Below are 24,930 nucleotides of genomic sequence, written 5' to 3'. Positions count from 1 at the left end.
TTTGCTCTTGGGACTTTGTAGGAAGGGAAAATAACCTTAATAATGGTTGGAGGTTGAGTTTTCCGGCGTTGTGCCGCCGGTTTGAAGGTGGTTGTGGTGGCTGAGTTTTCTCAGGACCAACCTGCTCTGATACCATATTGAAAAAGGTTTTCAGTATATCGATATTGAAATAATTACATGAGGAATGAGGAGTATTTATACAAGAAAAAATAGCTAAGCATGACTCAGTTATGACTCACCAAACCTAATCACAATCATAAGAATGACTCAGCTATGACTCACTAAACCTAATCACAATTAATTCTAATTAATTACAATTTGATGGTACCCACAAAGTTCTAAACAGGAAATTGAACGAAATGGTAAAAGATGGACTGAATTCAAACACTTATATTAATATTGCAGAAATATCAGACACTTCATCAGTGCCTCTTACAAACAGAATGTCCTATTTAACAATGGACTTAGCCGAATTACAATAGAAAATTAACATAAGATGCCATAAGAAATAACAAGAAAGATAACCCTTTCATCCAATTTCAGAGACATTGACCCAGCCTCAGCAATAGGACTCTCCATTCTTCATTCATGTAATTGCATGCCCCTCTCCAACGAACTCTCCTCGCTTTTATTCGCTTCCCACCTCTCTTCACGCTGCACGTTCTCCACTTCCTCTTGCCCATTCATAGCTTTCCACGTGGCATTGATATTAACCAACTTCTCCTCAATTCCCCTTAGTGCCTTGCTCTGGTGACTTCCCCTTTCTCTTTGGGCTTGGGCTTTCCCTCTTCTTTCATACACTATCTTATAAGGTTCCATGGCTATGAGCCCATCAATACCCCCTCCTTTCAGAAATACCTTGTCCTCAAGGGGAAAAGAAGGAAACTGTGCCTTCACTTCTGTCATCAATTCCCAAGAACTCTCACTCTCCGGAAGACCTTCCCATTGCATCAATAATTCAATTTGGCCATCCATCAACCTCCGCTGCTGTAAAACTGCAGCAGGATACACCTTCATTTCCAATTCCTCCGTCAAACAGTGAGGCAATTCCAAAACCGGAACATTGGGTTGTATAGCCCGTTTTAACTGTGAGACATGGAATGTTGGATGAACTTGAGAGTAAGATGGGAGATTCAATTGATAAGCAACGGGTCCTACCCGTTTGGTGATCTCAAAAGGGCCATAAAACTTGGGACTTAGCTTCTGATTTATCCTTCTGGCTAGAGAACGTAATTTGTAGGGTTGTATCTTCAAGAAAACCCAGTCCCCTTCATGAAACTCCACCTCACGTCGTTTTTTATTGGCTTGAACCTTCATTCTTGCTTGAGCATTACACAAGTTCACTTTTAAATCCTCTAAAATAGCATTTCTTGCCTGCAGCCATTGATCTACAGCCTCCACAGATGTGCTGCCCTCGCCCAAATGCAGAATATTGGGTGGATCTCTTCCATATAAAGCCTTAAAAGGGGTCATCTGAGTGCTTCTGTTATAAGATGAATTAAACCAGAATTCCGCCCAAGGTATCCACTTCATCCACCCCCTTGGGTGTCCATTGACAAAACATCTCAAATAAGTTTCCAGTGTCCTATTAACCACCTCCGTCTGCCCATCCGTTTGAGGATGGTAGGCAGAACTAAATCGCAATTTAGTGCCTGACAAACGAAACAATTCCTCCCAAAACTTGCTAACAAATACCCGGTCCCTATCTGATATGATAGAGCGTGGGAACCCATGTAATCGCACTATTTCCTTGACAAAAACAGCAGCTACATCTTGAGCAGTGAAAGGATGTTTCAAGGTCAAAAAATGAGCAAACTTGGTGAGCCTATCAACCACCACTAAGATAGTATCCATTCCCTTTGACTTAGGCAGTCCTCCGATGAAGTCCATAGCTATATCTTCCCATACTCGATCCGGTATAGGCAATGGTTGAAGGAGTCCAGCTGGTAAAAGACTATCATATTTCTGTTGTTGACAGGTACCACAAGCTCGGACAAAAGCTTTAATATCCTTCCGCATTCCCTTCCAAAAAAATACAGATGCAATTCTCTTGAATGTTCTTAGCTCCCCTGAATGACCACCCCACAGGGACGAATGGAGCTCCTCTAAAATAAACGGAATGCGTTTGGAGGCTTTCAGAATCACCAATCTGTTTTTGTACCACAAGCACCCACTCTTGACATGATACCCAGGATGGGGCTGCTTATCCACCAGCACTTCTAACATAATCTGGTGTGTGGCAGGGTCCTCTAACATTTCATCAGCAATGGACTGCAAATCAGGACTAGTAACCATGGTTAATTCCCTGCACTCCATAACTCGGGATAAGGCGTCCGCAGCCTTATTTTCACATCCTGGTTTGAATTGAATTTCAAAATCAAAACCCATTAACTTAGCCACCCATTTTTGTTGCCCCTCACACATGACCCTCTGTTCAGTGAGGTATTTAAGGCTCCTTTGATCTGTACGAACTATGAAATGGCGTCCCAAAAGGTAGTGACGCCATTTATGCACCGCAAACACTATTGCCTTCAACTCACGCTCATATACAGACAGATTTCGAGCATGCTCTGAAAATGCTTGACTCAAAAATGCCAATGGACGACCTTTTTGCATGAGTACTGCCCCCATCCCTATACCTGATGCATCTGTTTCTACAGTGAAGGTCTCCTCAAAATCAGGTAGTGCAAGAGTTGGTAGTTGAACCATGGCAGATTTCAAGTTGTCAAATGCTGCTTGTGCTTCTTCTCCCCGTACAAAATTATCCTTCTTGAGTAGATGTGTTAAAGGTCTAGCCATGTATCCATACTGCTTCACAAATCTCCTATAATAACCAGTTAAGCCTAAGAAGCCTCTTAAAGCTTTTAGATTCTTCGGTATAGGCCACTTGCTTACAGCCTCTAATTTCTTTGGATCAGCTGTAACACCTTCTGCCGATATCAAGTGACCCAAATATTCCAGCTGCTTCTGCCCGAAACGGCATTTTTTGAAATTAGCATGCAAATGGTGGTCCCTCAAAATTTCCAGTACCTTCCTCAGTTGTTCCACATGTTGTTCACTAGTGGTGCTGTACACTAGGATGTCATCAAAGAAGACTAACACAAACCTTCTTAAATACGGTTTAAAGATAGTATTCATTAAAGATTGAAAAGTTGAAGGTGCATTACTAAGCCCAAAGGGCATCACAAGGTACTCATAGTGACCCTCATGGGTGCAGAAAGCAGTCTTTTCCACATCCTCCTCTCGTACTCGAATCTGATTATAACCAGATTTGAGATCGAGTTTCGAAAATATTCCTGCCCCTCCCAGTTTGTCTAACAATTCATCAATCACAGGTATTGGAAACTTATCAGGTATTGTTACCTTGTTTAAAGCTCGATAGTCTGTGCAAAATCTTCAGCTCCCATCCTTCTTCTTTATCATAATCAAAGGACTGGAGTAAGGGCTGTTGCTGGGACGAATCATGCCTGTAGATAACATATCCTTCACATACTGTTCCATTTCTCCTTTTTGGTAGTGTGGGTACCTGTAGGGTCGTATATTAGGAATGAGAGCACCCTCTTGTAACAATATTCTATGATCACAGCCTCTCTTAGGTGGTACTTGAGTTAATGGAGCAAATACATCTTCAAATTCCTGTAATAACCCAGCCACGTTGTTGATTTCCAACGATAAGTTCTCCTCCTGATTCACGCAGTAAGCCAATTCCAAGTAAAAAGCTTCAGCCCCCTTCCTCCAAGAACGACCCAATCCCCTGTAAGAAGCTCCACTACATGAAAGAGACGGGTCTCCTAAGATCATGACCTCTCTCCCTTGCCAAGGAATTCTCAGCCTCCTCTCTTTGAAATTGGCATGTACCTCTCCCAATTCTTCCAACCATTGATAACCCAAAATCAAATCCACCCCTTTCAAGTCAAACACATAAAAATCTTAAATGATCACCAAATTAGGTAACTCCAGTTTCAGCCCCTTACAATACCCTGAGCTCTTTACCTGATGACCATCCCCAACTGCTACAGTAGACTGTTGGTTTGTATCCACCTGAAGACCCAACCTCTCAGCTATCCCCGTTGCCAGGAAATTATGCGAGGCTCCAGTATCCACCAACACAACTACCTTTTGATTACCCACCTTTCCCCATAACTTCAAGGATTTGTTCGAAGTCAACCCTACAACGCTATGTATGCCCAGTTGTAACGTTTCATCTGCTGCCACCGTATGCATCTCTCGTTCCACCTCTTCCTCTTCGAGCTCTTCCCCACCCTCGGCCAAGATCATCACATGCAAATGAGGATTCTGACATGTATGACCTGGTGAATATGGTGCGTCACATCGAAAACACAGATTCTTCAACCGGTGGTCCTCCCATTCCTCAGGTGATAGCCTTCGAAAACGGGATCCTCGGCGTCCCCCGTTGCCTACTGTCGAACCACCATAACTGGTAGCTACCCCTCCATCCCTTGCCACCCCCGAAGTTTGGTTCTCAGATCCCTTAGGGTTCACTCCCCCTCCACTTCCACTTGACGATGGACTCGTTGGGTCAATTGGGACCCCATTTCTTTATTGATTAATATTGGGCCCAAACTTGCCAAATGTGTTATTAGATTGAGGCCCATTTCGTGGGTTAGCCAAAGCAGGCCTTCCCATGTGCGTGTACTGATTGCTGAATCCCGATCCGGTTCGGCCCACCACCACCTTGGCTTGGCCCAACACCGTCTCCTTCTCCTCAATCCTCTGCGCTAACTTCATCAACTGAGCCAAATCATTCGGAGCGTGAACTCTGACCTCCGCCTTAATGGTCTCCTGTAAACCAGTTACAAATGTCGCCTGCATCATGGCCTCATCTGCGTGTTGCAGTGGTGCGGACAAGACTTCGAAATTTTCTCGATACTCAGCCACGGAACTACTCTGTTTCAGACTCATGAGTGCTTCATATGGATTTCCCCCATTAGAGGTGAGAAACCTCTCTAAAATGGCCGTCCGGAACATATTCCAGTCTACCAAGGGGTTTCGTGGTTCCCACCACTGGAACCAGCTCAACGCCTTCCCCTCCAAACAAATAGAAGCTGTCTCGACCTGCTCCTCGACCGGAATTCGATTGACTCGGAAGTAACGTTCCGCTCTAAATATCCAGCCGTAAAGATCTTCTCCGGCGAAGTACGGTACCTCCACCCTTCGCATTCTTTCCTCGTCCCTCACCGTGTTCATGTTATTTCCCACCCGATTCCCACTGTTTCCTTCACTGTTAGCGTTTGGCGGTCTCTCCGTCTCATTATTTTCTGCTCTGATCATGAAGTTCTCAGCTCGCGCCATGAATGCCATTACAGCATCACGGAGGTGCAAAATATTAGCATCCAATCCTTCCATCCTTGCTTCGATTCTCGCCGTTCTCCTTTCTACCTCATCTACTCTATTTTCCATTCTTGTATTAACCATTAATTGCTTCCAAGGATTCGTGAAAGCTTTGATACCAAATTGATGGTACCGACAAAGTTCTAAACAGGAAATTGAACGAAATGGTAAAAGATGGACTGAATTCAAACACTTATATTAATATTGCAGAAATATCAGACACTTCATCAGTGCCTCTTACAAACAGAATGTCCTATTTAACAATGGACTTAGCCGAATTACAATAGAAAATTAACATAAGATGCCATAAGAAATACCAAGAAAGATAACCGTTTCATCCAATTACAGAGACAATGACCCAGCCTCAGCAATAGGACTCTCCATTCTTCATTCATGTAATTGCATGCCCCTCTCCAACGAACTCTCCTCGCTTTTATTCGCTTCCCACCTCTCTTCACGCTGCACGTTCTCCACTTCCTCTTGCCCATTCATAGCTTTCCACGTGGCATTGATATTAACCAACTTCTCCTCAATTCCCCTTAGTGCCTTGCTCTGGTGACTTCCCCTTTCTCTTTGGGCTTGGGCTTTCCCTCTTCTTTCATACACTATCTTATAAGGTTCCATGGCTATGAGCCCATCACAATTAATCCTAACTTATAGGAAATAAAAAACAATCAATCCTAATTAATCTTAATTATTCCTAATAAATAAAAACGGAAAAATATTTGAATTTGAATTCTGATTTTCTACACATCAGCAAAAAGGTAAAACAAAAAAATGGATGTGTATTATCTATGTTCCCATCCCATAGGCTCTTTTGTGAGGGTGTGTGTTAGAGATATTAATATAAAATCATTAATCTGGTGATGGTCATCATTTACATGTTCAAGCTTTTGGGTACAGTTGGCATTTTACAATAACATTATCCAAGCTAGTCTCCTTGTCTGATTCTGTTGAGATATATAAAATCATTAATGTAGTCTCACCCAACAGCTTAAGCTTTTGGGTTGAATTGGTTCTTTACATGGTATCAGAGCCTCGGTGTACCGGGTTCGATCCTCACCGCCCCCCACTTTCTTTCTAGTGGAATTTCTTTCTTCGCATAGGTAGGTCGGCCTGTGCATTGTCCACTCTTCAAGCCCAATGCGCTCTCGTATGAGGGGGCGTGTTGAGATATATAAAATCATTAATGTAACCTCACCCAACAGCTTAAGCTTTTGGGTTGAATTGATTCTTTACAGATTCATAACCCAAGTAACTAAATCTTAAATCTAATCATTTTTTCTAGCAGGAATAGTTAATCTTCAAAGCTGCATATGCTCACCACTTCTTACTCTTTTTTATGCCTCTGTAAATATTGTTTTTCTTTGTGTTAATAATTTTTAAACATCTGCTATTAACTTCTAAACTATTAAAGAAAAGTCAATCAATGAGGAATATCAAGTTAGTTCAAAGCAAAGTATAAGTAATTAACAAGCATAGAAGATTATAAGTTAGTCAAAATGGTGTTCAAGTGAAGATGTGCCAATAAAAAACATCTGTCTGGAAAGAAAGATATGCAGAACTTATTATTTTTGAATTGACACAAAGTGGTGATTGCTTGAGGAATTGATTTTTCCTTATTAACATCATGCCTGACAGAGCACGGCTCGAGAGGTGAAGCGTTTGGATTCAATTACAAGATCTCCAGTTTATGCACATTTTGGAGAAGCACTGAATGGTTTGTCTAGCATTCGGGCTTACAAAGCATATGACAGGATGGCACACATTAATGGAAAATTCATGGACAACAATATCAGATTTACCCTTGTGAATATTAGCTCAAACCGTTGGCTCACCATAAGGTTAGAATCATTAGGAGGCCTCATGATTTGGTTGATAGCAACATTTGCTGTCTTGCAGAATGCAAGAGCTGAAAATCAAGCAATGTTTGCATCTACAATGGGTCTACTTCTCAGTTATACTTTAAACATAACAAATCTCTTGAGTGGTGTACTAAGACAAGCAAGTAGAGCTGAAATCAGTTTAAATGCTGTTGAGCGCGTTGACACATATATAGAGTTAGAAACTGAGGCTTCAGGTATAATTGAGACAAACCGTCCACCACCAGGATGGCCAACATCAGGATCAATTGAGTTTGAGAATGTTGTTCTTAGGTATAGGCCTGAACTTCCTCCAGTTTTGCATGGATTGTCCTTTACAGTGCCTCCAACTAAGAAGGTAGGAGTAGTTGGAAGAACTGGTGCTGGAAAGTCTAGCATGCTTAATGCTTTATTCCGGATTGTGGAACTGACAAGAGGAAGAATCAGTATTGATGGTTGTGATATTTCTATGATTGGACTAGCAGATTTGCGAAGTGTTCTTACTATCATACCACAATCCCCAGTTCTTTTCTCAGGTATGCACCATAACAAGAAATCTTGTTCTATGCCATATTTAGATAATCAAACATGAATTTAGTTTTAATCCACTGTCAGTATGGTTTAAAATGGTGATCAAAGTGATTGTTCTCGTAAAATAAAAACACTTAATTGATTGGATAATAGTGTAAAAAATCATTGACAGTGGATCAAAATGAAATCCATGAAGTATTTCTATTCTGACTCCTCAATAATCCTGGTTGTTGTTTTATTTCATAGGGAGGAAAAATAAAAACTTGAAACAATGGATTATTGTTCATTTTGAGACCTGCAAGTTAATCTTCCGTGATTTAGAATTAGAATTTGAAGAATTGTATGCATTAGCAAACTGTCTCAGTTAGACAATGTTATATGGGAGTTCTATCATCATGAATACAGTAATCTCTTTCTTGGCCATATAAGTATACAGGGATCATGAACATTATTGTAGTATTTTAAATTTTCATTTAGTTGTATATAAACATTGTCCATTAACTTCAATTAAACTTTTCTGTTCTAAAATATCATTATTCTTTCTCTTAGGAACTGTTCGTTTCAATCTTGATCCATTTAATGAACACAATGATACTGACCTATGGGAAGCTTTAGAAAGGGCGCATTTGAAGGATGTAATAAGAAGAAATCCATTTGGTCTAGATGCTCAGGTACACAGATTATTGTATAATTTTAGTCATTGAAGTTGCTCAAAATAATTGGAAGTATCAAAAATGCAATCTTCTTTTTTCAAATTTTCAACAACATATATCTGTAAAATAAATCCATAATCATTAATGCCAGTAATTGATTCTATTTTGCCTTTGGGATAGGAAGTATCCATAAAGCTTTTTTATTTCTTTTTCATCATCTTGAAAACATGGTTTAAAGTCAGTACAGTGTTATAAATAGTTACAGTTAGTAACATATGTACAATGTACACTGGTAAAATAATTCTACGCAGTCTTATCCTTATATTTTTCTAGAAAGAGATTAATTCTTGGATTCGAACAAAAGGTCACTAAAGAACAGTTTTACTGCTTCCATAATATATAATAAAATAATTTTATTCACAATTTTATCCATACTTTATTAATCTCGTAGAAATGAAACATAAGTTGATTTATGGCATTTAAACATGTTGTTGTACATATAATAATAGTAGCCGAAACTTTGCGAGGTAAATTTTATTCAAAGCTCAATTGTACAGATGTTGCAAATATATGATAGCTAGGTTTGTTACGGAAATTAGAGTTACTGAATTGATTTTTTTTCTTAGAGTGTTTTTGAATTTTCAATTGAAAATAAGAAATTATGACAAGGTGATTTTTGTACTGGATTAAGGTCTCAGAGGGAGGAGACAATTTCAGTGTTGGACAGAGGCAACTATTAAGTCTAGCTAGAGCATTGCTACGAAGATCAAAGGTTCTAGTCCTGGATGAAGCTACTGCTGCTGTAGATGTTAGAACAGATGCCCTTATACAGAAAACTATCCGACAAGAATTTCAGTCCTGCACAATGATCATCATTGCTCACAGACTTAATACAGTTATTGACTGCGATCAGATTCTGTTACTTGATGCCGGCGAGGTATATCTGTCATGAACCAACTATTCTAAAAGTTCAATTTTTTGGATGAAAACACGTGAATAATTTATATTATATCTATAACATGTCACCTCATGCAAGAGCCCTTTAAACTTGAATTGTGGATAAATGTATCAGCCTACCTACCTTATACATAAATTCAATTTGTTTCTTATTAGAAAGATAGCAATGGCTAACCCTGATACCATGTTATGAAACAACTATCTTAAAAGTTTAAGTTATTAGGTGAATATACACGAATAATTTTATATTACATCTCAAACAATATCCAAGTAGCATGAATTACAAATATTTAATTCCTATCTGCAGCAGGTATCATGGTTCTAAAAGAACATAAAGGACAAATTAGAAATTGAGGGGGAATTTTTTTTTTTTTTTAACCTTTTCAATATATTTGTGATTTAAATTCAACATTGATGATTTAATATGAAGATTCATCTTTTTCCTCTATGCTTTTTAGGTTATTGAATACAGTTCACCAGAGGAACTCTTACTAGATGAAGGAACTGCATTCTACAAGATGGTTCAAAGTACTGGACCTGAAAATGCTAAGTATTTATGTAGCCTAGTATTTGGAAGAACAGGGAACAATTCTAATGAATATAACAAGGGGCTGGAAAGCCATATGAGACAATTAGCCTCTTCTCACTGGGCTGCTGCTACCCAGTTTGCAATGGCAAGTACCCTTTCTTCATTACACCATCATCTTCAAAGTCCAAGTACAAAAGACAATAAAGATATCCTTCATAAAACAAGGGATGCGGTGACAACACTGCAAGAAGTTTTAGTGGGGAAGCATGATGAAGCCATAGAAGAGACACTGACTAAACAACATGTTCCTACAGATAGATGGTGGTCTACTCTCTATAAAGTTGTTGAAGGTAAACATAATAATGATATCTGATCTGTGGTTTTCATTGGCAAGTTCTCATGTTTCCTTCTTAAGTCATGGAATTTCTGAATTAAGACAATCACTTAAACTATGTAGCACAAATATTATATATTTTCAGTTTCACACACAAGAACAGTATTTGTTGGTACAATAGTTTAGGTTTGTTAATCCATCCAATGCAAAATCTCAAACATTTCACCTATTTAATTCTTTTTGCAAATGATTTACCAATCTAATGCAAAAAGATGCGCATACTCACAATGAACATTACGTCACCCACGCCCCCCGCGCACAACTTGTGCAAAAATCAGGGCACGTTTATCACGTGTCACGCTTTGCGACAAGTTCAAGTCGTGCATGCTTCCATGCATGTCTCGCAAAATGGGACACATAATAGACGCACATTGGCTTTTGCACAAGTCGTGCATAGGGTGATGCGCGGTTTAACGCACACACTCCAATACTCGTTTGACTCCTGTTTGATTGGTAACTAGTTTGCCAAAAGAATTAAATTGGTGAAATGTTTGGGATTTTACATTGGATGAGTCAAAAAGCCTAACAGTTTATCCATCAAACCAGTTCAAAATGTGAAGCAATTGCTGTAATCATAAAGTTCAAGGGTCCGTCGCTTCTCATGTGACTGCTGATAAGAAAAGTTGCAGCGAATTTTTAACACTAGGATACACGTGCGGATCCTAGGATACACGTGCGGATTCTAACAAAAACAAAAAAACAAAAAAAAACCAGGATTCGGACGCGTACCCTGTGTTGCTGCAAGTTTCCCCTTCTGCAGTCACATAAGAAGTACTTTCCCCAAAGTTCAATACCTAAAATCTATACTGTTAGAAGTTTAACAGTAATGTTTCTGCAACTAATTATCCTTTTACTTTATTAAATATCCCTATTTTGACGTATTATTATAGTTGAGTTATACCTATTGGTTTGTAAAAAACCTACTACGTCTGCATCTGCGTTTGCTGATTCTAAATTATTCCATCAGGTCTTGCAATCTTGATCAGGTTGCCTCCGGACAACAGTCAACAATTGGAACTTGATTTTGAAGGAAGATCCTTCGACTAACGTAATCTTGAAGAGTAGAGAGGGGTATATGCAACCAAATCTCAGAGGAGTTGTTGCAACCACAAGATTCTGTAGAATTTTTTCCCCTCTTTGTTATTCTAGTTTCCTTTTATATTTTTTAAGTATTTTCTTTCTATTAAATCATTTGGGTTCATTGATCACCAACCCCAATTAGTGTGAATCATCGATCACCAACCGGCAACCCGAATTAGTTTGAGATATTGGTCTTTTTTATATTGATTTTGCTTCTGTCAAAATTTTCTAACTACATAGCGTTACTCGTCTTATTATAATAGTAAGATAGAAAAGGTTAACTAAATTGGACTATTTTATTATTTGTCAACTTCGAACACTTGTTAAGGCATGATTTTCTTAATATAGTGTAATTAATGTATCCCTTTAACGAAATATCCACCAAATTTAACCTTGCTAAATGTTAGTTGTAATTTTTACATGAATTAATAGGATATTTTCTGTATTACTGGGCTGTATATGACTTAAGTTACAGGAGAAAAGGCCCAAGATTATACAGAATTGGCCCATTAAGGTGTTTTAGTTGGTTAATGGCAAAATTGTGATTTTTTTTTTTTTTTTTCTGTCATGTCATCACAAGAAAGCACTAGGTGGGGGCAGGGAGCTGAAGTGGCAGACTTATGGAGTGTTGGTTGGAGAATATCTTTAGTGCTGCATCTTCCACTCACAATGTGACATGTATTTTATTTTTATTAAATCATTAATAAATAATATTTTAAAATCAGGTTAGAAAGTGATTTGATAAAAATTTGATGCATCGTTAGCACTAAAGAAATTTTCCGTTGGATGTGGACAAATCTGATGAACAACATCACTTGGAAAACTTTTTGAAATTAGTTTAAGGGAATAAATATTCTTATGTTACAGGACAATCGTATCCTCTTGGTATAGACACATTTCATTGATGGGTCTTATAAATTTTTTTTCTCTCTTTTAAATTCTTCTCGGCGGGGTTATTATTCTCTAGTAACTGGGGGGGCGTTTGGTAGAGTAGAAATTTTTTTTTACCAAGGAAGTGAGTTTGGTGGGAAAGTTTAAAAAAAGTTACTTGATTGAGCAAAATATTACCGGAAAAATTGAGTTAAATTTTCAAAATTTATATTTGGTTAAAAGTAAAATATTGATGGGAAAATGATTTAAAATTACCAAAAGAACCCTTTGATTTAATGGTGGTGGTCCCACAGGGGCATAGTTGCAGTTAGATTCAGTCTCCGTATGCTTTTCTACCCTTTGCATCAATAGACTATAGACATCACCACACACAATGCACACACACGAGGGAAAATCGCATCTCTCTGTTATTGCCTTTGGACATGAACGACACTCTCAATCTCTTGTTCATTCCCAAACCTCGTTGTTTTGTAGAAAGTGAAAGCACCGTTCCTTTTTATATGACTGATTCTGAGAAGAAGAAAAAAAGAAAAAGAAAAGGTAAAAGCTTTTCTTAGCTTGAACAAAATATGATCCCCTTCCTGTAAGATTTCCACTTCCTTTCTACCCTTCTTTTTTGGCGCCCCTTTTCGTTGTTGTGATGCTTCTTCTAGCTTTTTAAGTCATTCTCTGAGTAAAGGTGGTCGCTTTTCATTGTTGTTCTATTTTTTTCATCTGAGTAAAGGTGTTTAATTGTTGTGATGAAGAGGGTATTTTTGTCAACTTTGTCATCCTCCTTATTCCATTAGCCTGGGCATCTTCCAATACCACCTTGGAAGTGGTAATGTGAAACCGTGTTTTTGGTCCTAGATTGAACACAATTGTAAAACTCTGGGCAAGAACGTTTCCTATCAAAAAAATTCAAAGTCTTCTACCAAACAAAGAGAACATAAAAGTCCAATCTCATATGCATGGCTATCTGGAAAAAAAACCCTCTACCAAACATTACCTTAGTTTAAATAGGGACTTAAGTTAATTTTAAGTAGTTCTAAAGTTTTTAGTTTTTTTATCCAAGCTTTTATGAGTTGTTCTAAGGAGCACGTGTAAAAGACTTGTTGGAGGGATCCAAGAAGCTGCAAAGTTTCAATTTTCAATTTGTACTTTTTACTAGGCTTTGAATTTGTGAACACTGTATTCGAATATCTGGTCTGTACCCTTTTACTCTTCTGAACTTGAATTTGGTTAAGCAATGTCAGTGTATTTTCATGTTCCGAGTTTATTTGTTGAAGTTAATGCAATCATGTATTTCTAAATCTTTTTCTGAAATCTGGATGATTTGGTTGATACTCAGTACTTAGAATTACTTGTACAGCTCAATTCTTGATTTTTAGTTAGCAATTTCTTGTCGTCCAAGGCAGTGGAAATTGTCTTGGAACTACTTTACATGACTCTTGATTGAAAAATGAAGATGCATTGTGCTGTTAATTCAAAGCTTTAGAATTAGGAATAATTTGAAATGGAGGAGAGATTTTACACATACGAATTAGATTTAATATCTGCAAACAAGATTGAATCTATTTGATTCTAGGTTTGAAAAAATTCCAGAAAACGCTACAACACTCGGCCTTCATCAAGAAAAATGCTACAACAAGTAAAACGAATGAATGCAATATAAAAGGGGAAAACTATAATTCTAAGATTTCAGTTGTTTTAATTCAATTGTTAATTGTTGTAGAGGTAAATAGAGTTACTTCTGTATGATCAATACTAATTTTAGATAGTTAGTTAATTGAATTGATTAAAAGTTGATTACTTACATTTCAAAAAACTTAGATAGAATTATATAAAAAAATCCAAGTGCACTGTTCTTTGTGGGACGATAATTATCTTTTGACAGATATACTACTGATTCATAATTGTTAGCACGAAAGATATCAAAGTATTTTAATTCTTGAAATTCCAAAACTAACACTAAAAAATTATAGTGTAATGTTGTGACAGATAAACATAGTTATAGCTTAATAGTGACCGAGGGTCATTTTCGCAAAAAATTAAGTCTATTCATCTGGATAAAATATGATAGGATCATCAAAGGCCCAAATACATAAAACGAGGCTCAAACCCGCAAGGCCCAGAGTGAGGCGCGATGGCTTCCATCGGGCATAACAGGGCGCGATGTCACTATCGCGCATGAAATCGCCCTTTAACACAACTTCAGAGATAAGGAAGCAATAACAAGAACTAATAAATGTCCACCGCGCCATTGAACAACTAAATAGAAGATAACACCAGCTTGCCACCACTTTACCAAGATAGTCTGACATAAAGAAATAAGGCTATGGAAGCACTAGCTGAACCTGCAGCCCTTGAACAGCTAATCAGAGGCCATACTGCCTTCCTAAGGCGGCATCAGAACCACAATATAAACAGAGGATACATGCCCAGGTATTATCATCTAATTCGTAAGAATACACATAAACATGTCATTGATACTGACTTGAGCGTCAGAGTATTATTGCAGGTACCCTCAGTCAGGATCATCGCGCTGAAGGAGAATCAAAGTCCTCCCATCATCATCAACAACCCCCAGCCTAGAAAACAGATTACCCAAAGACCTTCTCACTTCAATCGTGTGTGATTTGGCCTGATACACTTTGACTAGCCCATATTGTATTGGTCTGATCATCTATGCATTGTGGAAATTATGAAATCGAGTATAATGGAAAAACGCAGCTTAACAGCAAATAATATTAAAATCAATAATTAAAACCGGTTAAAGTATGGGTTTTAACCAATATACACATCAATACATCATTTATAATTGTTTGATTTCAATGTTATTTCTCTATAATTGAAACTAATTCACAATCTAATCGCAAACCACTAGTTGCTTTGCATAAAAGAACATAAGGGAATCCAATTTTATCAAAATTTTACACTCTTTTTTTTATAACTTGAAGGTATTCTCATTCAACCTTCTGCGATCACTTTGTCCTTGAAGTACGGCCCGAAAGTTACCCCTTATTGGAACAACGAGTGCAATGAGCTTGACCCTAACAAATTCTTATAAGCTCAATTGCCAACTGAGCTACTCATGGAGATTTATTTACACTCCTTAAAATCAGGTTTAAAGTGTAACACTTCTATATTTTATTTTTATTTTTTCATTTTGAGATCTTATTTATGTATGAATGTGGTTACCAAGAAAATTTAGTAGATACCCAAGTGTGGTGACTCAGTTGGTAGCATGGGGATTAAGTGGTACGAGAGGGCCTCGGTTCGAATCCCACCAACACCATCTAGGGAGGGGCATAAGTACCGTAATCTTTGAACTCGCACCCAAACTCAAGATTAGTCCCATAGGTAGCTGAAAGAGTCGAATCCGTAGGGATACCAGAGGGTTCTGATTCGCTTCAAAGAGATAATTAACATCAGTTTTCAAAAAGAAAATTTCATAGATACAATAGGACAAGATCATCATCTTTTTAATACTGTTTTGGTTCGAACTCTCTAAATTTTTAAAGTAATTTTGGATCTCCTTTAATTTGGAGTTTATTTTGAACACAAATTAGCCAATCTCATTAGGCTATTAGCAAATCCCATATTATTTCGAAACTAAAATTAATTGGATAATTAATTTTTTTAACAGGATGGATTATAACTCTATATAATTATTGTAGATTTATCCGTGAATAATTAAGATCTTTGACATATTGATGATAAATAATATTAGAGGATTCATTGTTTTTTATTTTTTTAGAATAATGTTCTAATTGTAAAACGAAGATAATTTTATATCGTGTACTCGAGTGAAGGTGGGTTGGCCAGTGAAGAACCTCATTTTTAGTGTTACTAGAGCATATTACTATTCAAAACGAGACATATGTAAGCAATATTATAAAAATTGAATCGATCTGTTCGACTCAACCCGGACCCATTTTATATTAAATCGGTCATGTAATAAAATCAGTATGATCTGGATTTTTTTTGTAAAAATTAGTGACCGGCTTGGTTCATAAAAAAAAAAAAAAAACTTGTTTGTTCTCATCGACTGATCCTTTCTTTTTTTCACTATCACAATAAATAATTTGTTTTCTTTTAAAATATTTGAGTGATCTGTTAATTATTGATTTATATAAATTATCACTAATATTATTTTGGTTATGCAGTATATAGAGAATTTTGACTTGATTTATAGTTAACGATGTTATCTACTGAACATAAAACACCAGTGTCACAAGTATTATATTTTTTATTGATCTTTTGTTCGAAAATGATGTGTAATTTATTATTTTTCGTATTAAAATATTTGAAATTGATATCATTTTTTTATAGGTATTTGAGTATATTTATATTTTTTTTATATAAATTATAGATTTACATATATTTATTAAGTCATGTGATTAAATCAATGACCCACTAATTGAATCAATGATCCAATAATTTAATACCTCAACCGAATTAATATCTGAGTCAGGTTTAATAATATTGCATATAAGTATTTCTCCTTTGTGCTGCTGGTGTTTTATTTTTATTAAAGCGATGTATGAAAAATCATAAATAAAATCATTGTGATAGAAAAGAATCATAAAAACGTAAAATCACGTTAGTAAGTCGAGATTTTAAGTACATGTACCACCCATTCAATTAACACGCAAATTTCTCACTTCCTTTCTATGAAATGAATCTTTCACTCTCCAGTTCTAAAAAATAATAATAATCATTTAACACTCGAGCAGCGTGGAACTCAATTAATCTCAGTACTGATAAAGCTTGGTTCTAAAACGACGCAGTACTGTTGGGCCTTTTTCTTCTCTGACCTTGAAACTGGGGAGGTGAGTAGATAGGAACATCATCAATTTGAGCACCATCATTTCTCTGTTCTTCGGATTTCAAGGTAAATTCTTTGTCTTGATTTCTAATTGCTTCATACGATTTTGTTTGTTTGTTTGTTTGTGTATGATAGGTACATATAGTTTTCTTTTGAGATTGTTTTGGCAAGATTTTAAAGTCAAAATCTCCACTATTTGAGCTAGTTAAAACACCCTTTTTACACACAAATAATAAGCTTTTGTTTTGATTTAGTTACTGTTGTTTTTCCAAGCCACAGGTGGATTTATTTCCTTTTTTTTATTATTATTTTTGTGTGTGTTTGTATATGTATATGTTGCTTTTGGTTTGGCTATGGTGGTGTTGATGTATGTTCTGCTAAGTTGAACTTTTCATATTTTTGGCATTTATTTGGCAAAGGGCATTCCTTTGTTCACTGGGTTTCTTAATATTTGTCCTTCTTTCCACGTGAAATATGCTTTCATTTCTTCTGACTTTAGCTTTGAAATAGGTTTGTGATTTGTGTTAATCTTTCATTTCTTGTTTCATGCTTTATTTGTCCTTTCTTGTCAATGTAATGAACATTGTTTTCAATGCACACTTGATATGACTTATAGCATTGGCCGTTTCTGTTCCCTTTTCCTGGAAGTCTTTCATATGTTGCCTGTTTCGCTTGAGTAGGAGTGTTTGAAGATCATTTTCTTTTCATGCTGGTTAAAGAGATATGGTTTCTTGGATCTGGGGTAGTTCATTGATGCTTGTTCATATCCCTTTTTTGTTTGGTAGAAAGTATGCATGATGCTTGTGGCAGATGGTTGGCTTCACTAATTCTGTTGTCTGCATTCCTAAGTAGAAATCACTGTTCACTGTGAAAGGATCACAAGGGTCATAAACTTGGAGGTTATTCCTGGATAAACACTGGGGGATTGAAAATTGTAAATGTTGTATTGAAACTGTGATAAATAGCCATGTCAAGAATACTTAACATCAAACCTGTAGATTCAAGCACAGCGAAAGATATATTTGTTTCTGCTGTTCGCTTTGCCGTGTCTATAGAGGGACCGTGTTTTCCATTCGGTGATGAGCTAAGAATTTCGGCTCAAGAGCAAGTTGACTACATGCTACGAGAAGATGAAGATACTACAATCATTATAGCTGATGATGAAGTAAAATCAGTGGTAAGTATGGGTGTTTACAATATCATTCATTCATTTGAAATGGACTTATCTTCCTTACTGTTGGACCCTACCCTTGAGTTTGAGGCTGCGGATAATAGGATAATGAGGAGGGTATCTGATCTTGAATGGATGTGTAATGTACTCCCAAAGATGGATTTAATGAAGAATTTTGTTTCTAACTGGGCTGCAATCTCGAGTAAAATTTTGGGGATCATCGAAAACAAGAAGCTTGACCATGTCATGTGGGGTCTGAAGGTAAAGCTGATAGAAGTAACATGTAAAGTCTTGGAAGCAGTTGGTTATAGTAGTGTGATTCTTCCAGCAACATGTCGAGTGCAATTGTTAAAGGCTTGGTTTCCATATGTTCGGAAGATGAAGCCCTTGCTGGATTCAAAAGCCATTGAGGAGATTGGTTTTCCTTACAAAATGGATGAAGATTTGTGCCAGGCCATCGAGGGAGCAATTGTGTCATTGTTATTAACATTGCCATCAAATGATCAAGCTGACATTCTAGCAGACTGGATCAAAAGTCGCGAAGTTGGATATCCTGACTTGAGTGAAGCTTTTGAGGTCTGGTGTTATAGAACCAAGTCTGCCAAGAGAAGATTAGTAGAAGGTATAGATGGCCACAGTGATGCTGATATTAGCACCTGAGTTTGGCTCTGAAATCCTAACCTTTGTCCTTTTTCTTGTTTTTTTTCTTCAAAGTTCATTTTGGATAAATTTAACTCGAATATTTTGAGATGAAGATTATGATGTGGGATTGAGGTGTTGATTCCATTTGTAACACTAGCTTAATGAGTTGAGGTACTCAATCCCTCTTTTGATTCATTTCAATTTTATCAGATAAAACTATCCGATGAAAGTCTCAGAATATAAGGCATATCTGAACATGAAAGTTTGGCTATTATACTACTGGTGACTCACCAAACATTTTACATTGACTGCACAGGGTGATTCAGGATCCAAGTTTTTCATTTATTAATATAATTAGTTGTCTCATGATGGGCTTTAGAGCCTTTGCAACAGACATACAAGAGGAAGAAAGCTAGAAAGGTTGGAGGGAATGACCCAGCCCAACAAAACAGTGATGAGAAGGGAGAGAAGGTGGTAGTTTCGGGAGAAAATAACAATATGGAATTGGTTATGGAGAGAGAAGTAGGGACAGCTGGCAAGCTCTGATTGGTGAGTGGGGAATTGGGAACCAAGGAAGCATGTGAGGATTAGTTATAGTGGGAAGGGAACAGTGGAGGGGGCATGGAAAAACTGAAGTAAACATTGGGAGGTATTTTGGGAAGGAAATGGATCATCTCATGTTTTATTTAACATGACATAGTCATGTGGGGGAATTATAACCATATAAAGATGAATTAACGGTCATGATTTTGTACACCTATTTGAATATTTTTTCTTTCTTTTCCCTTATCACCATTGATTCACCTTTGTATAATTATAATTCTCTCACATAACTATATTATGTTAAATAAGACATGAGAGAATCCACTCCCATTTGGGGAACTCTGCAAGTAGTTGTAGCTTATAGAGGGAGCTAAATATGGATTCTCTATTGCTGTGACTTGCATAGCAATTTAAGAGTCATTTACTTGTTCTTATCTGAAGGGGGCGAACCGGAGCAGTGGTAAAACTGTTCTTTCATGACTGAAAAGTCATGGGTTCAAATCCAGGAAACAACCTCTTTGCAATTATGTAAGGGTAAGGCTGCGTATAAAGATTTTCTCCACCCCACGCTCGCTAGTCGGGTTTAACGGGGAGTGGTTTTGGTTTTATTTACTTGTTCTTATCTTTACTTGTAATTGCTGAGTCTTGTGGCTGTTGTTTAATTGTTGGTTGAATCTGTATTTCCTGTGTTGATGGCTGGAGACTATAGTGTCTTTGGAGTTAAATTTCTGAGTCGAGTCCTGTTTTGTTGTTGATTTGAATTAACATAATTGTTGGTACAATCATCTCACAAGGAGTATATTTAACCTTTGCTTGTATGTATTTAATTATGGGAAAAGGTTCTTGCCTTGGCTTGTCGATACTAATTTTGGTGGCTACAACTTTCATCCATATCTTCGGTTTGATCTTTTTATTTTTTTATTTTTATTTTTTTTGAAATTATCAGTTTCATCTTTCGAAACTCCCTATCTATAAGAGTATGAACTGTTGTCTGCTATGAGCCACACACAAAAAAGGTTTCGTATGAACTTGAAGGGAGACAATTGCCAAGGAACAGTGACCATAATGCCACTGTTTGGAAAAAAATTTGCCCAACTGCCATGCGAACAGTAAAATTTTCTAAAGTGCCATGTGTACAAGTTCGCTATAGCAGGTAGCGAATTTTGTTTGCAGACGTGGCACCTAGTTCGCTTCAACCAATAGCGAACTAGGTGGTCAAAAGTTAGACTGCTTTAAACAAAAGGAGGACACGTGTCATCCTCTACCTAGTTTGCTACCTTACACAGCGAACTAATGCACAGTCCATCTTTCTTTCTCTCTCTCTCTCTCTCTCTCTCTCTCTCTCTCTCTCTCTCTCTCTCTCTCTCTCTTACTCTCTCTGTGCCAAGCTGTGCTCAGTTCTCTTTTTTTAAAACTTTAGTTGTAAAACATCGACTCTTCTACCATTGGATTTGGGGTTCCTTCCCCTTCCCACAAAGGTATCACTTTTCATTTCTTAATTCTCTTTTTACTTCTTATTCTTCTATTGTTAATCTGTTATTGTTTTAATGGCTTAAACTAGTTTAAAGTTGTTGACTTTTTTCGTGGGTGCCCATTTATTGATCATCTATGATTGCAATGTAAGTTTAGGGTTTAGGATGCAGGGTAATGACTAGTGGTTTGTAGGTTTCATCTTTCTATATTTTTTTTTTTCTGGGGGTGGTTGGTTATGTATATTTATTCTGTGTTGAGAATCTTTCTTTCCTTGGCTAAGAACTATTTCTCTGCCTTTGGTGTCTGTGTGTTTTCCTTAAGGTTTTTCTGTTTCTTCCTTTCTTTCTATTTTGTTAATTAGGTTCAATTGATTGAACTCTGTCTCGTTGTGACACAGGTTCAGTTCGTTCTTGCGATTGCATTTTTTGCTTCTTTTGTTTTTTGGAGGTGTTGAGCTCGTGGTAATAGAGCTTAGAAAGTGTAACATCCCCGTCTCGAGCCGGTTCAATTAACATGCATATGATATAAACAGAAACAGCGGAAGACTTAACTTACGAAAATACGAGCTAACTTTTTCTTTTTCTACTTTAATTCTTACTCGGCGTAAACGAAAATCGGGCAGAGTTTCCTCTAAATCGGACAACTGGGGATTTTTCAATCCCACTCAGAAGCATTTCCTGATAAACAGTTTATACAGCATCACTCCAGAAGTACTAGTCATGCAAATATAATCAGATACCCATCCATGAGCGCATGCATAACCTGGCTCAGTGCCTCTAATCTAACAGCATGCAATCCAATACATAAACATAACTGAATACTACATAGTCATATCCACATGCCTGAATACAAAAATGTACATGCATCAAACTGAAGAACATGTACAAGACATATACAGGCCATATACAAAGTAAAGGATCTAACATCCTGATCCATCAAATGCGAAAATATGAAATAATATAAATGCACTCCAAAAAGTTAGCAACCTACAGCTACTCAAAAACTGATCCGTCCCCAACGCCTCAATCACGGGTCCCGTCTTTGCCTAGTGAGGACTCACCGGGAATCTGGGCACCTGAAAATATGTCCCCAAAGAGGGGTGAGATTACAAATCTCAATAAGCTCCAGGTTTATAGAGAATTCTTCATACCCCTGGCTCACTCTTGCACGAAAGTCAGATACAGAGTATACAATGCATTTATAACAGATATCATAACAGAACAGAACATAATTCATATCATATCATATCAGATCATATCAGAGGTGTGCTCCGTCATTCTCAAGGGAGGACCCCAAGCGGAAATTAACGCACGTGTTCCCAAGGGAGGACCCCAAGCGGAACCAGCAGAGGCGTGCGCCGTCATTCCCAAGGGAGGACCCCAAGCAGAAATCAACGCACATGTTCCCAAGGGAGGACCCCAAGCGGAACCAGAACATGTCAGAGGTGTACATCATCAATCTCAGGGAAGACCCCTAGAAGACATCAGTGTACCATACATCAATACAGAAATCATATCAGAACAAGTCATATCATGTTATCAAATAACTCTATATGAATGCATCTATACAAGGCATCAAAACAACAGTCATACAGTCCAACCATAGTTCCTCAACCATGGTGGAACACTCAAGTAGGAAAAGACTCCTTAAACATAGAGCTTACCTCTTGAAGCTTTTCCAATTCGCTTACTTGTGACACAAGTTACTTATGTAAATCTTCAAGAGATTCCGATCCTTTTCAGTCCCTAGGTACACCTAGAGCAAGAATCCACAAATACAACTCAACAAAATGCTATCATGCCTAGATTTTACATAAGGCATGCATTTTATCGCTTCTTTTCGTTTCTTTACGTTTTTGTCAATACTATGCCAATACGCAAGTCTAGGCCGATTTATAACCGTTGGTGTTCTTTAATTAAATCAGGTATTCCTTAAGAATTTTCAACATAATTCATGCCATTTTACTTCAAAAGCCGCGAACATACCCTTAGGAAATCAAAGTATTTTTCAACCATTTTTCAAGTCATTTCACTTCTTAACTCATCAATTTTATACAATGAATTACAACACATTTTATTTACAATAAAATGTAACAAAATATACCCCTATACCACCCTCTAGGTCGAACACTACAAGGACATAGGCAAAGGTTCTTTTTCTTCACTTACATGTAACTTACAAATACAAATACATGTTTTCATAAGGTTCCAACTTAATTTTTGGAGCATAAAGTCCCTCCAAAGCCCCACAAGGCCTAAACATAAGGGCATATTTCATATAATCTTTTCCCACTTTGGCATTCTCGCTAATTTATCAAATTTTCACTTAATTCCTACACATTAAACCTTCCTAATACTTGAGATAAAATTTTGCACAACATCCTACTCTTCACCTATGATGGCCGAACATGTACAGGAAAGCATAGGATTTTTTTTTTCTAATTTTTTTACATACATACAAATGCTTATTTTCATTTCTTAAATCCAAAACATCAAAGATACATCATTAAATCAAAGTTTAATACACAATGCTTTCCTACCAAAACATACTCATAACTTTTATAATTTAAATCATCAAAATAATTCCATGGAAATAGAGGTTTATTACCTCTAATCAACCACCCAAAGCCTAGAAGACATCCATCAAGCAAAGCTCAACTATTTCCCTTTGATGAATAGTAACTCAAAATTAGGGTGATGAATATCTCCCTCCACAAACGAAATCAGTTCAAATGGAGGGGTGGAATAGCTTCCTTGGATGATTTCCTATGAGATTGGTATAATGGGTCAAAGATTTGGTTGCTTAATCATGGGGAAATCAAAGAAAAATCAAAACAAGCCCTGAGCTCTATTCTCCATGGCTGTCACGGTTTGGGAGGGAAGAGGGAGAGAGAGAATGTGAGGAAAAGTGGTGACTTTGAGTCACTTAATGTACTTTTTAGCCTATGTGGCTTTACCGGATGTTTTTCCCACGCATATTTTTACTTAAACTGACCCGGAATTAACTTAAAACTACGGACATATTTTTATTTTTCTAAAATCATTTACATTACTTTTTATTTCTTACAAAACAATATTCATAATTCACAGTATGATTTTTGCACCGTTTTTGACGAAATGCACTGTGAATCACTAATGGTACTTCGTTTACTTATGAAACTTAAAACTTATAAACTTATCATTTTCTTGGGCCTATATTGACTTGCTTGGCATATATTGGACTTTCTTATACTTATTTCATCAATTATTTGCTTCTGGACTCTACCGGTCGCTTAAACAGCAGTACAAAATACCCGGTAGAAACACTTTTCACAGAATTTTCACGGAAAGTGCCAGACTATTCAATTTTTGGTTATGAACTCATATTTAATGTCATAATTGTCAAATTATGTCTCAAAAATCATTCTGCTCATTTAAGCTCTACCGGTTAATTCACCAAACTGCGAATTCTCCGGCAGAACGCACTGTTCATAACATAGTCATGATTACAGTCAAAATACTCGGAATCACTCACTGAATCTAATTATGGCATTTAAATCCTTAAATTAAACCTCTAATTAAGATTTACCATTTAGGGTCATTATAAAAAGGAAGAGAAATAGTTTTGGTGGTTAATAAATACTTTATTATTGTTTGAATCTGTCTAATATGCAATCAATGTTTCAAGCGAGAAACCCATAAAATTTTCAAAGAAGAGAACTGAGCACAACTTGGCAGAGAGAGAGAATAAGAGAGAGGGAGAAAAAAAATGAAAAAGTTGATTGTGCACTAGTTCGCTGTGTAAGGTAGTAAACTAGGGAGAGGATGACACGTGTTCTACTTTTGCTCAGAGTAGACTGACTTTTGACCACCTAGTTCGCTATTGGGAGTAGCGAACTAGGTGCCACGTCTGTAAATAAAGTTCGCTACTTGCTGTAGCGAACTTGTACGCATCGCACTTTGAAAAATTTTACTGTTCGTGTGACAGTTGGATAAATATTTTTTCAAACAGTGACATTATGGTCACTGTTCTCAATTGCCAACACTTTATGCACACTATTAAC

At 37.0% G+C, this 24,930-nt stretch overlaps 2 protein-coding genes across 3 annotated transcripts in view; both read left to right on the top strand.

Moving 5' to 3' along the window:
• Positions 1–11,546, top strand: part of LOC133301658 (ABC transporter C family member 12-like) — a 39,831-nt gene extending 28,285 nt beyond the window's left edge. Inside the window, exons 24-28 of the mRNA XM_061501314.1 lie at positions 6,994–7,750; positions 8,295–8,416; positions 9,090–9,335; positions 9,814–10,234; positions 11,246–11,546. Coding sequence (XP_061357298.1) covers positions 6,994–7,750; positions 8,295–8,416; positions 9,090–9,335; positions 9,814–10,234; positions 11,246–11,325 — 1,626 coding nt within the window. The 3' untranslated portion in view covers positions 11,326–11,546. The remainder of the gene's footprint in view (positions 1–6,993; positions 7,751–8,294; positions 8,417–9,089; positions 9,336–9,813; positions 10,235–11,245) is intronic.
• Positions 11,547–16,878: 5,332 nt separating this feature from the next.
• LOC133301655 (BTB/POZ domain-containing protein At3g05675) lies at positions 16,879–19,025 on the top strand. Of its 2 annotated transcripts, none has more exons than XM_061501311.1 (2): positions 16,879–17,125; positions 17,849–19,025. In XM_061501311.1, the coding sequence occupies exon 2, from the start codon at positions 18,027–18,029 to the stop codon at positions 18,888–18,890; it is 864 nt and encodes a 287-aa protein (XP_061357295.1). In that variant the 5' UTR covers positions 16,879–17,125; positions 17,849–18,026; the 3' UTR covers positions 18,891–19,025. The 2 variants fall into 2 exon arrangements, with proteins under 2 accessions (XP_061357295.1, XP_061357294.1); XM_061501310.1 differs by having other exon boundaries at positions 17,845–19,025.
• Positions 19,026–24,930: the final 5,905 nt, after the last annotated feature.

This window comes from Gastrolobium bilobum, unplaced genomic scaffold (assembly GCF_033153095.1).
Source record: "Gastrolobium bilobum isolate Gb01-03AN ecotype WA unplaced genomic scaffold, APGP_CSIRO_Gbil_v1 utg35809, whole genome shotgun sequence".
NCBI classification, from domain to species: Eukaryota; Viridiplantae; Streptophyta; class Magnoliopsida; order Fabales; family Fabaceae; genus Gastrolobium; species Gastrolobium bilobum.
Note: the sequence above shows the minus strand (reverse complement) of the source record. Positions and strands in the feature narration are given on the sequence as shown.